Source organism: Chiloscyllium plagiosum, chromosome 6, assembly GCF_004010195.1.
Source record: "Chiloscyllium plagiosum isolate BGI_BamShark_2017 chromosome 6, ASM401019v2, whole genome shotgun sequence".
Lineage (NCBI taxonomy): Eukaryota > Metazoa > Chordata > Chondrichthyes > Orectolobiformes > Hemiscylliidae > Chiloscyllium > Chiloscyllium plagiosum.
Genome location: NC_057715.1, coordinates 70,882,667 through 70,895,719, shown reverse-complemented (window position 1 = coordinate 70,895,719; position 13,053 = coordinate 70,882,667). Strand labels below are relative to the sequence as shown.

Here is a 13,053-nt window from a genome sequence, read left to right as displayed (position 1 = left end):
GGCGGGTCGGTGTGGACTTGTTGGGCCGAAGGGCCTGTTTCCACACTGTAATGTAATCTGTATGTAATCTGTAATCTGTCTTTTCACAAAGGTATAGCAGGTCAAAACTAGAGGGCATAGGATTAAGATGAGAGGGGAATGATTTAAAAGGGATCTGACCTTTTCATGCAGAGGGTGGTGCCTGCGTGGAATGAGCTGCCAGAGATAGTGGTGGAGGTTGGTACAATTACAACATTTAAAAGGCATCTGGATGAGTATATAGATAGGAAAGGTTTGGAGGGATATGGGCTAAGTGTTGGCTGTTTCCATGCTGCATCACGCTATGGTCTATGATTCTATGACCATTTAAAACACTGAAAACTCACTACAAACCCAAGGACTCCCAGTTACCTTGACCATACGTCCTCACACCCTGCTTCCTGTAAAGTCTCTATTTCATTCTGTCAATTTCTGTCTTTGTCAAATCTGTACTGATGATGCCAACTTTGATAAGGGGGCCTCCAAAATGTCTGCCTTCTTCCTCAACCATGGATTCTCCAATACCATGGGTCACAGGGCCCTTAACCTTATCCGACTGATCCCTTGCACTTCGGCCCTCACCACTTTTCTTCCTTCCCATAACAGTAATAGGGTTCCCCTCATCCTCAACTAACACCACACCAACAGCCACATCCAAAGAATCTTTAGCTGCCATTTTCGCCACCTCCAGCAGGACACCACAATCCGATTCATATGTCCCTCCATTGTCATCCTTCTGCAGGAATATTCCCTCTGGGACACCTTGGTCCACTTCTCTTCCACTCCCTACATGTCACCATAGCCTCACACCACCTTTCCTGACAATCACAGAAGGTGTAACACCTGCCCGTTTAGCTTCCCACGATCCAAGGCCCCAGAAACACCTTCCGGGTAAAACAGCGATTTACCTAGATTTCACTCAATATAATCTACTATACTTTTTGCTCACAACATGGTGAGACAACGTGTAGTCTGGGTGTCCGCTTTGTAGACTTTCTGTCTACAAATGACCCTGAGCTTCCCGTTGCCTGATATATCCTGGTGCCTGGGCGACATCTCTATTTTGGACTTGCTATAGTGCTCCAGCAAAGCTCAGTGCAAGCTGGCAGAACAACATCTCATTTCTTACTAGGGAACCCTGCAGTCTTCAGCATTCAATATCAAGTCCAACAATTGTCGAGATTCAGCACCTTCTCCTATGGAGAAAGTGAGGACTGCAGATGCTGGAGATCAGAGTTGAGAGAGTGTTGCTGGAAAAGCTCAGCAGGTCAGGCAGCATCCGAGGAGCAGGAAAATCGATGTTTCAGGCTCCAGCCCAAAATGTATATTCTCCTGCTCCTTGGATGCTACCTGGCCTATTGTGCTTTTCCAGCAACACACTCTCTAATCTTCTCCAATGTCTTACCCCAAACCCAACACACCAGGCCTTGTCAGCACATGGGCTTCTAGCAGAAACATTCTATTGTCAGCTATTAATTGTCCTAATTAACAGCTATTAAAACCAACCCCCCCCCACCCCACCCCTTGTCTGTCCAACTGTTGTTCTCTCTCTTTGGACTTTGTTATGAAGTTGAAGGTGGGTACTGTACCTTTAAGAGAGAGTGAAGGCTGGTTTTGCAGTGAAAGTTTGCAGGCACCTGCCATGTGACTGACTAACAGTCTTAGGGTGTACTGGAAAATTGAAAATATGTAATATTTGGCTGCTATGTTCACAACAGTTCAAATTTAACCAATCAGTTTAAATTATGCCCCAGGATACTAACATCCAATCACATTTGATTTTTACTGTTTTGCCAACATCAAACCAATGAGACGATCTGATGTCTGGGGTTTAAAAAAGCAGACATTTTGAAAGTCAGAGGGAGAGAGAGACTGTCGTTCAAAACACTCTCTATCAAAGGTACCTTTTACATATGAAACAGTTTTGTAGGAAAAGACTGATGATGACCCAGGGAGATCTACAGCCAGAGGAAGACAGATACCAATGACAATAGCTGCTGTCTGGTTTTTGAAAAATAAGTTGATATAATTTTAATAGGGGCTTTTATTGGGTCAGTATATTGTTATAGAGTTGGAGGTAGATAACAGACCTTTAAAAGAAAGGAGGTTTAGAGTTGTAAATAGTTATTTAATGTTCACTTTTAGAATTAATGAATAAAATGGATATTTTTCTTTAAATAGTAGAATTTGGGGTGTTCTCTGTCACTGATACTTTAAAAGATAAGAAGGCGAGGTGAGCTTTTCAGTGTGTTTGGTTTAATTAGCAATAAGGTCCATTGCCATGTCGTAACAGCTTCATCTCCACCATTTGTTCACTCCTCCCCCTTCCACCACCCTATCTTTAGCATATAAACCAACCTTTTCCCAGTTACAATCATTTGTGAAGAAGAGTCCCTGAGCACAAAATGTGAGGACAGCTTTCTCTCCTCAGATGCTGGCAGAACTGCAGCGTTTTTCCAGCAATTTTTGGTTTTGTGTCAGTATTTATTTTTCCTGTTTAACAAAGTCTCAATAGTCAAAAAAATGCTTAACACTGATTTGAATTGCTACTGGAAACATTCTGAGCACAGATAATAATAAAACAATACTTCAAACAGCAACAACTTACATTTTAGCAATGTAAAATCCAAAGCAGCATGTTCACCTCATATTGAGAAACGCCAAGAAAACAATTCAATAGGTTCTTAAAATTTAAGCCACTGCACAGTGAAATAACAAGAAAATTCTATACATATGAATACTCATCTTGAAAACATATGTAAAATGTTATACTAGTAACATAACTGATTTAAGAATAAATAATTACTACTGTCCAAAGCTGTCAAGCAAACATTATACTTACCAAGGGCTTTGGATGCAAAAAGGGCCATTGCACTTTGAAGTCTGTCTGGTCTTATTGCCTGAACGACTAGGACCTTTGAAGTAAAGAATATAAACAGTGATGATGTGTGCAAAAGTTTTGAGAGAAAGTGATGTCTGTCATCAAATTGCTTCGGAACTTGTAAGATCACTGAGTGCAATTGTAGGCTATGTTCAAAGCTATGACATCATCTTAACTGTTATTCATTCTCTAAATTTCCTGCCAGCTGAAAAAAAAAGAAACTTTGAGTATAATTTAGTCTGCAGTTTAGACTGCAGATGCTAGAGATCAGAGTCAAAAAGTGTGGTGCTGGAAAAGCACAGCAGGTCAGGTAGCATCCCAGCTGCAGGAGAGTCAACATTTTGAGCATATTTCCTTCATCAGGAATGTGGGGTGGAGGGGGGAGAAAGGGGCTGAGAGATATATGGGAGGGGGGTGGGGCTAGTAACTAAGAAGGCGATAGGTACATGAAAGTGAGGGTGATGGTGATAGGTTGGAGCAAATAGATGGGAAGGAAGATGGATAGATAGGACAGTTCAAGAGGGTGGTGTGCCGAGTTGGAGGGATGGATCTGGGATAAGATGGGGGAGGGACATGAGGAAACTGGTGAAATCGACATTGATTCCACGTGGTTGAAGGGTCCCAAGACGGGTCCCAGTAGGGATGATTGATGCATGTGTCACGGAGATATTCTGTGAAACGTTCCGCAAGTTGGCGTCCTGTCTCCACAGTGTCGAGGAAACCAGATCAAGAGCCACGGACACTGTAGATGAAGTGTTTAGATGTGCAGGAAAATCTTTGCCGGATGCGGAAGGATCCTTCGGGTCGCTGGAAGGAGGTGAGGGGACAGGTATGGGCGGAGGTTTTACACCTCTTGCAGTAGCAAGGGAAGGCGCCAGGAGTGGAGAGTGGGTTGATGTTGTTGGGGGGGGGGGGGGGGAGAACCTAACGAGGGAGTCACAAAGAGAATGGTCTCTGCAGAATGCTGAAAGTGGTGAAAATGGGTGGGGAGAGAAACTTATCTCTGGTGGTGGGGTCTGACTGTAGGTGGCAGAAATAGCGAAGGAATCCTTTGGGGATGCTGTGTTGTATCTGGAGATTAGTGGGGAAAAAGTGAGGACCAGGGGGGTTCTGGCCTTGTTGTGGTTGGAGGGGTGGGATTCAAGGACGGAGGTACAACAAGTGGAAGAGATGCACTGGAAGGTATTGTTGAACATGTGGCAGGAGAAATTGTAGTCCCTGAAGTAGGAGGCCATCAATGATGTTCTGGAGTGGAATTGAACCTCCTGGGAGCAGATGTGGTGGAGCCAGAGAAATTGGGAGTAAGGAATAGCATTTTTATCGCAGGGGTGGGGGGTGGGAGAAGTCCAGGTAGCTGTAGGAGTTGGTGAGTTTGAAGTAGATGTCCGTGTTGAATCGGTTGCCGGAAATGGAGATGGAGAGGTCCAGGAAAGGGAGGGAGGTGTCCGAGATGGTCCAGGTGAACTTGAGGTAAGGGTGGAAGGTGTTGGTGAAGTTGATGAACTGTTCAACCTCCTCATGGGAGCACAAGGTTACGTTGACACAGTCAGTGATGTAGGTGGGGAATGGTGCCAGGGTAACTGTGGAAGATGGACTGTTTCATGTACATATGAAGAGACAGGCATAGCTGGGGCCCATGCGGCTGCTCACGGCCATCCATTTGGTCTGACGGAAATTGGAGAATTCAAAGGAGAAATTGTCGAGGGTGAGGACCATTTCAGCCAATTGAATGAGTGTGTTGGTGGAAGGGTACTGGTTGGGAGAGGAAAAAACAGAGAAAGTTGAACAGTTAATTATCTCCACTCCCGACACTTTCCCTTGCCACTGCGAGAGGTGTAAAATCCTCCATCCAAGGCCCCAAAGGATTCCTCCACATCCACCAGAGATTTTCCGGCACATCCAAACACCTCACCTACTGTGTCCATTGCTATTGATGTGGTCTCCTCTACATTGGGGAGACAGGGCGCCAATTTGCAGAATGTTTCAGAGAACATTTCCGGGACACACACAACAATCGACCCCACCACTCTGTGGCCAACCACTTCAACTCACCCTCCCATTCACTGAGGACATGCAAGTCCTGGGCCTCCTCCACTGCCAAATCATAGCGACCCGACAACTGGAGGAAGAACATCTCATCCAACCACACGGAATCAATGTCGATTTCATTAGTTTCCTCATTTCTCCTCCCCCACCTTATCCCAGATCCAATCCTCCAACTTGGCACTGCTCTTTTGAACTGTCCTACCTGTCCATGTTCCTTCCCACCTATCCGCTCCACCCTCCTCTCCAACCTATCAGCATCAACCTCCACCTTCATCTACCTATCGCCTACCTAGCAACCATCCACCCAGCCCCACACGCCCTCCCATTTACCTCTCAGCCATCTTCAGCCCCCCCACTCAGACATTCCTGATGAAAGGTTTCTGCTCAAAACATCGACTCTCCTGCTCATCAGATGCTGCCTGGCCGGCTGTGCTTTTCCAGCACCATAATTTTTGATTCCCACTAACCTTTGCTTTCTTGGATTTTCTGTGAAGGAAAATAGTGAATTCCAGCTACAAATTCAAGGATTTTACAGTTCACAGTTGTTTGTCTGACTTATGTTCAATAACTAAACGAGCTTGTAAAAATAAACATTTTTTTGTTAAGCATTTCCATCTTCCCGAGGAGACTGCAGGCCAAATTATAGCCAACAATCTGTTATAGAGCCATATAGTCATAGAGATGTACAGCATGGAAACAGACCCTTCAGTCCAACCTGTCTACGCCGACCAGATTTCCCTACCCAATCTAGTCCCACCTGCCAGCACATGTCCCATATCCCTCCAAACCGTTCCTATTCATATACCCATCCAAATACCTCTTAAATGTTGCAATTGTACTTGCTTCCACCACTTCCTCTGGCAGCTCATTCCATATATGTAGCACCCTCTGCGTGAAAATGTTGCCCCTTGGGTCTCTTTTATATCTTTTCCCTCTCACCCTAAACCTATACCCACGAGTTCTGGATTCCCCCACCCCAGTGAAGAGACATTGTCTATTTATCCTATCCATTCCCCTCATGATTTTATAAACCTCCAAAAGATCAGCCCTCGGCCTCCGATGCTCCAGGGAAAACAGTCCCAGCCTATTCAACCTCTCCCTATAGCTCAAATCCTCCAACTGTGGCAACATCCTTGTAAATCTTTTCTGAACCCTTTCAAGTTTCACAACATCTTTCCAATAGGAAGGAGACCAGAATTGCAAACAATATTCCAAAAGTGGCCTAACCAATGTCCTGTACAGCCCTAGTTCTGAAAACTCTGCTAACCAAAAGCTAATCGGTTTTCCTTGGGACATAACCACGAAGTATAGTGTTTTGTGAAAATGTGTCCATGAGGTCTTGAGATATATTTTTAACAAACTAACAAAAGGGGGTGAAAACATATCTTTTGTCAACGTTCAATTTGCTCTATCTCCCAATGTTAATGGATCCTTACAAAAATCCAGAATCAGACCTGTATCTGCAGAAAAACAAACCAATTCTTCCTTCAGCAATAGCCTATTTAAATTCCTTCATTTGTTTTTGAGTCAATGGACAATTAGGTTAACAGTCTTAAAAATTGGGGAGGTAATGTCATCACTTCCTATCTTCAGTGGGGAAGGTAAAAATTATAGTCTTACCTAGCCATTCTAATTATAACCTCAATTTCTATTCATTGGTTTATTCCATTCAACACAAAGGGACTGGGCCAGATTCTCATGCATTTGTCCACTTTTCAACCGAGCAGAAGGGCTTTAAAAATTGCAGGTAGATTTCACAGTCTCATGTCTGGCAACTTTTGCTGGTGGAAAATAGGGATCTGTACAGCAAAATTCAAGTCGTACTCCTGACCTTGCAAATTCCATTGTAAAAAGGTCATATGAGACCATCCACCATGTTGATGGAGTTGGGCTGGCATTTGCAGAGTTCATGTCTCATGTGTCCACAAATAACTATGTGGTCTCTCTAGTCATAAGTCAAACACCCTTTTACAAATAAGTTCGAAAGGTGTTTAGCTGAAGTACAATAATACAATTTGAAAGACGTTTCGTACTTTGGTTCAGACTTTTGTACAGTAAAAGGTAAGAAACCATTAAATTGATCAGAATTGTGTAATGTTTCAGATGAATTACAGTCCTTTGCTCAGTGGATAAAATCCTCTTATGCATTCTACAGTATGGATAATCAGATATTAAAGTAGAGGACCCTGTGATTTAATTTGCGCATTGATTTAATATTCTGACATCTGCTGTGTCTTTCAAACGTTCTTTCGGTATCCGATAAGTACAGAACCACTAAATAAAGATCAGGTATACAACATTCCCTTTGGAAGAAGGTCTTCTTAGAGTTTCATCAAAAACAAATTAATGCTTTATTACTTGACACCTCTTAATCCAAATAAGCACGAAGGCATTGAAAAGCCGCTTCAATGAAAGATAAAGTTCTTAAATTAGAGCAAAAGTGCCAATCTATCAAAACTAGCTGTCCCTTTGAAGCTGTGTAAACTGCCACTAGGTTGACTTTATTAATCATTCTGCAAAACATTCATAATTGAGGCTAATTGGCAAAACAAATGTCCAGACATCTGTTCATCCTGCATTTCTATACCCATTTGTATTATTTATCAGCATTTCAAATACTTACCAGTGTTATTCTATGGTTTATGAGGTTTTTTTTACCTACTGAATATTGGGTGAAAGGCTTGTAAGATGCATGGGGCATGGAGGATCTACTGGGGTCATAGAATGTAAACAGTACCATGATCGTGGAATATGGTGATTGGAGAATGTGAGGTGAATGAAAGATGACTGAACAACTACACTGAAAATTAGGACAATGTGACAATGAGTTGATTTCTAACTTGCTTGCTTTGGTATTCATCCACTTTAGTTGCCAACTTGGATCTGCTGTGGATAATGGGGCTGGTAACTTGCCCCTGCCTGCTTATACAAGGTGAAAATACAATGGAAAGGCACAGGCATCATGGAGTATGAATCATGGAGAAAGGAAAATTCCCAATTCCAGCCTGAAAGCAGAAAATCCAGGCCCATACGTTTCTTTGCCAACAGAATAGTCATTTAAATTGTGCAGTGAAAGACTTATTAACAATAGAAGTTAAGAAATTACTAAACTGTACGACGCTCATATGTTTTTGACATTACTTATACTGTTGGAAAGTTTAGCATTTTGTTTTAAATAATGTACAACGGAATAGCAGGTGTTGATGCTTCCATTTGACATTTGTCAACAATATAATTCTGATTACACTTCAAAAATTCATTAGTCATTAAGGATTTCAGCAAATTCTCAGAACATAAATGTTGTTTACAAATGCAAGGTCCCTTTTTTTAACCGAATGTATTCTCAGCAAATAAGGTCGAACAAGCAATGATTAATTGTGTTAAATATACAGGTACATAATAAGAGATTTAACCAGCTTCAAGCAAAGAAACAATAACAGACAAGTCATAGAGTCACAGGGATGTACAGCACGGAAACAGACCCTTCGGTCCAACTTGTCCATGCCGACCGGATATCCTAACCTCATTTAGTTCCATTTGCCAGCACTTGACCCATATCCCTCTAAACGCTTCCTATTAATATACCCATCCAGATGCCTTTTAAATGTTGTAATTGTACCAGCCTCTACCACTTCCTCTGGCAGATCATGCCATACACGTACCACCCTCTGCATGAAAAAGTTGCCCCTTAGGTCTCTTTTATATCTTTCCTCTCTCACCTTAAACCTATGCCCTCGAGTCTGGACTCCCCCACTCCAGGAAAAAGACCATGCCCCTCATGATTTTATAAACCTCTATAAGGCCATTCCTCAGCCTCTGACACTCCAGGGAAAATAGCCCCAGCCTGTTCAGCCTCTCCCTATAGCTCAAACCCTACAATCCTGGCAACATCCTTGTAAATCTTTTCTGAACCCTTACAAGTTTCACAACTTCCTTCCAATAGGATGGAGACCAGAATTGCACACAATATTCCAAAAGTGGCCTAACCAATGTCCTGTACAGCCGCAACATGACCTCCCAACTCTTACATTCAATGCTCTGTCCAGCAAAGTGTTTGTGATATTTAGGGGATGTTTTTATCATAAAACCAATTTGGGAAAATAATGTTCAGTTTTCACATTGCTGAAACAGGCAGATTTTTTTCAAGGGTGTTCATCCTGCATTTTTGAACATTCACAGGAACATCAACTTAAAAGGAAACAATATTTTACACTGCATGAGAAGACAGTGCTGATTGGTGAGCAAGTGATCTCTGATTGGTAGAGACATTGCCTTGGAGAATGCACCAGGTAAATAACAATAGGCAGTTAACTGCCAAGCTTTGTGTAAAACTGAATCAGACAGATTTACTGTAATTGACTGTGATGGTCAAGGCATTGCCCTGAGGAATGACTATAAATGGCTGTCACATATTATATTGTAACAGCCACAATGTGTGTACCTATGATTTCTGTCTGCAAAGAATATAGCATTAAAATATCCTAATATATGTAGTTTCCAGTATGCACATCATACTGGTGCATAAGTACATCATACTCTAAGCATAACTGACAATCTTAAATTGTTGTCAGCATAATTCTAAGCACACTTAGGATTATTTGGAGATGATTTACCTTTCACACCAACGAGTAATGTGCACAATGAGTTTTAGTGCTGGCGTCATGCTAACTATGTAGGCAATATGTCCCATACACTGGTGCACTGTATCAAACAACATGTCCCATAGTCGGTTTACAGCAGTTTACGTACTGACCACGCCCAACCAACCAGATCTAGAAAACACAGTTTCTAACATTCCGTGATTCTGGAGCAGGATGGTGGCTTTCCTTCCCTGAGGTATATTAGTGAGCCAGATGGGATTTGCAACAACAATTTGATGATCATTATTCAGACTATTTTCCATTTCAGATTTGTTAATAAAATTCTCTCATCTTCGTGTTGGAATTTGAGCCCATGCCCCAGGGTATTTGTCCCTGTAATGGATCAACAATCCAGTATCATTACCACAATGTTACTTTTGCTTGAATTTCCTTTGAGCATAACTCTTCAAAGCGTGCATAGGATCATTGTTTTTAACCATACTCTCTCAACTCTCCCTTCACACTTCTTTTTGGTCAAGATGAACATTCATAATATCAATAACTATTCACCAATATAATATGGATTTCACTAAATGACATAATATAGCTTTGAAAAATGTATAACAAACTAAAATTCAAGAGGTTAACTGTTTTTAATTGTTTTAATTATTTTTTCATGGTTATGCAATCTAAACAGGAAAATTACTAGCTATATCGCTATTTTCTTTACACACATTTTTACAGCATTAATATCTTTCTATTTCATAATTACTCACAAAATACTGAGGCAACACACCTGCTGAAACAGTGAGATTCTTCTTGCAATGGATGTTGGGATGTCTTGTTCACAGGTTGAACTTTGAGAGAAAGTGAGCCAAAGATCTATATCTTCTAAACAGAGTGTCTGATACAATGTCGGAAAGGTGGTCTGGAAAATGAATAGATTCTTAAAATTGCAAAATAATTCAAAACTTGGCTAAACTAAACTATGCTGGGTTAAAATCATTCTTATCGAAATATAAATAAAAAATCAATTATTTTCAAAACTAAATCTCCAATAGCAAATAATTTTTGATATCACATTGGGAGAAGCATTTGTTAACTTCATAAAATATTTGACATGATGTAGAAACTTGGCGATTGCAAGAAATAATGAAACAAAAGAAATATTGTAGATGCCATGGCAATACCAAAGTTCATTAGTAGGTTTCTTCCACTAAGAATCTCTACATTAAAATACATACATTTACAATTTATGGCTGCCTGGCATTATCCTGAAGTGGAAATAATACAATTCTTCCATCTTCTATTTTAGCCTAAGTCTGAAGAATTCATGATGCACAGGTACAGTTAAAGTTAAATAAATTTCAACAATGTGTTTTGCTCAAATGTCCACTGACATCACTAGTATTGGGACCAACAATCAACCACTATCAGAAGTGGTGGAGGCCGAGTCATTAGAGATGTTTAGTTTTTGCTATGCTGATCTTTTATTGTCCAATGTATCTAAATTACCTGAATCTAGGGGCAATATGATTACTAGAAGAAAGTGAGGACTGCAGAATAGGTTTACTGTAATGAAAACAAAATGGTGCATCATTAAAAGTACTGATGTTGACATTGTACTGGTGTGGATAAATTAACATGAATATGGAAGATGTACTTCAGATTTTAGTTAGTGTTTCTCAAAGCCTTCCAAAATGAGTTACAATGCTTGCCTTTCTATCACAGCACTCAACCACAGCTTCTCAAGTTCAAAATTTGAGGTGAGTGGATAAATAATAAATAATTAAACTATGAGGTCTGATAACATAAATCAAACTACACAAATTGTACAGTTTCCAAATTAATAGTAAAAGCCAAGAGAAAACAGCACAAGGCTGGAGAAAGATAAAGCAGGTCATGGAATGAAAACTTTTCAAAAGTTTCTCATGGCCCAAAAGGTGCAATCATCCTGATCTAACAAGGAAACCTTTGCCCTGGACCGACCAGCCAACCACCTATCCTCTGCTCTGTTTAGAGCAAAATTAGCTCAGGTAGCCTTTATGCCTGATTTATCATTCATCTTCTACCCACTGGCCAGGTTCAGTCTCTCTAGTTTCAGCTGGAAGACAGATTTGAATTACTTAAATGACACTCAGCACTTAAATTCTTAACACTGAGGAGCTTAGGATGTCTCCAGAAAAATAATGCACTCCACCTGACAACTGAGGCACAGGTTAAAATCAGGGTTGAGGCATCAATTTTGAAAATCCAAACAAGCCACAACAGAACTTAGAACATAGAACACAGAACAGTACAGTACAGACCCTTCGGCCCTCAATGTTGTGCCGACCTTTTATCCTACTCTAAGATCAGACTCTAAGATCTTCCATGTGCTATCCAAGAGTCACTTAATTGTCCCTAGTGTATCTGAATCTACTATCATTGCTGGCAGTATATTCCACACACCCACCACTCTCTGCGTAAAGGACCTACTTCTGACATCTCCCCTAAACCACCTAACAATTACCTTAAATTTATGCCCCCTTATGATAGCCAATTTCACCCTGGGAAAAAGACTCTGGCCATCTACTGTATCTATGTCTCTCATCATCTTGTACACCTCTATCAAGTCATCTCTCATCTTTCTTTGCTCCAATGGGAAAAGTCCTAGCTCCCTCAACCTTTCTTCAAAAGACATACCCTCCAGTTCAAGCAGCATCCGGTAAATCTGTTCTGCACCTTCTCTAAAGCTTCCATATCCTTCCTATAATGAGGCAACCAGAACTGAACACAATATTTCAAGTGTGGTCTAACCAAGGCACCATAAGGTTGCAGGATAACTTCACGGCTCATAAACTCAATCCTCCCTTGTGAATGAAAGCCAAAACACCATACACCTTCTAGACAACCCTAACAACTTCGGGAGGGATATATAGACATAGTCCCCAAGATCGCTCTGCTCCTCTACACTGCCAAGAATCCTGCTGTTAATCCTGTATTCTGCATTCAAATTTGACCTTCCAAAGTGAATCCAAAGTTGAACTCCATCTGCCACTTATCAGCACAGTTTTGCATCTCATCAATGTCCCGCTGCAACCTACAACAGGATTCCCGCCCACCTTCCGAGGACCCCTTCGCCCACCTCCAACACACTGCATCCACCTGGATACCCCGCACTGGCCTATTACCTTCCCTCGACCTCTTCATTTCCAACTGCCGCCGGGATATTAACCGCCTCAACCTGTCTACCCCCACTCCAATCTCTCACCCTCACAACGCGCAGCCCTCCAATCCCAAACTCACCATCAAGCCAGCAGATAAAGGGGGCACAGTGGTAGTCTGGCGCACTGACCTCTACACCGCTGAAGCCAAACGCCAACTCGAGGACACCTCTTCCTACCGCCCCCTCGACCATTACCCCATCCCCCATCACCAAACCATCATCTCCCAGACCATACAGAACCTCATCACCTCAGGAGATCTCCCACCCACAGCTTCCAACCTCATAGTCCGGGAACCCCGCACTGCCCGGTTCTACCCCCT

At 41.7% G+C, this 13,053-nt stretch overlaps 1 protein-coding gene across 5 annotated transcripts in view; it reads right to left on the bottom strand.

Moving 5' to 3' along the window:
• The window catches only part of LOC122550689 (cytoplasmic dynein 2 heavy chain 1), a 555,979-nt gene that overhangs the window by 159,647 nt on the left and 383,279 nt on the right, over nt 1–13,053 (bottom strand). For all 5 annotated transcript variants that reach the window (XM_043691809.1, XM_043691805.1, XM_043691808.1 and 2 more), the window contains 2 exons: nt 10,322–10,453; nt 2,861–2,933 (listed from right to left, as the gene is read on the bottom strand). In XM_043691809.1, coding sequence (XP_043547744.1) covers nt 2,861–2,933; nt 10,322–10,453 — 205 coding nt within the window. The remainder of the gene's footprint in view (nt 1–2,860; nt 2,934–10,321; nt 10,454–13,053) is intronic.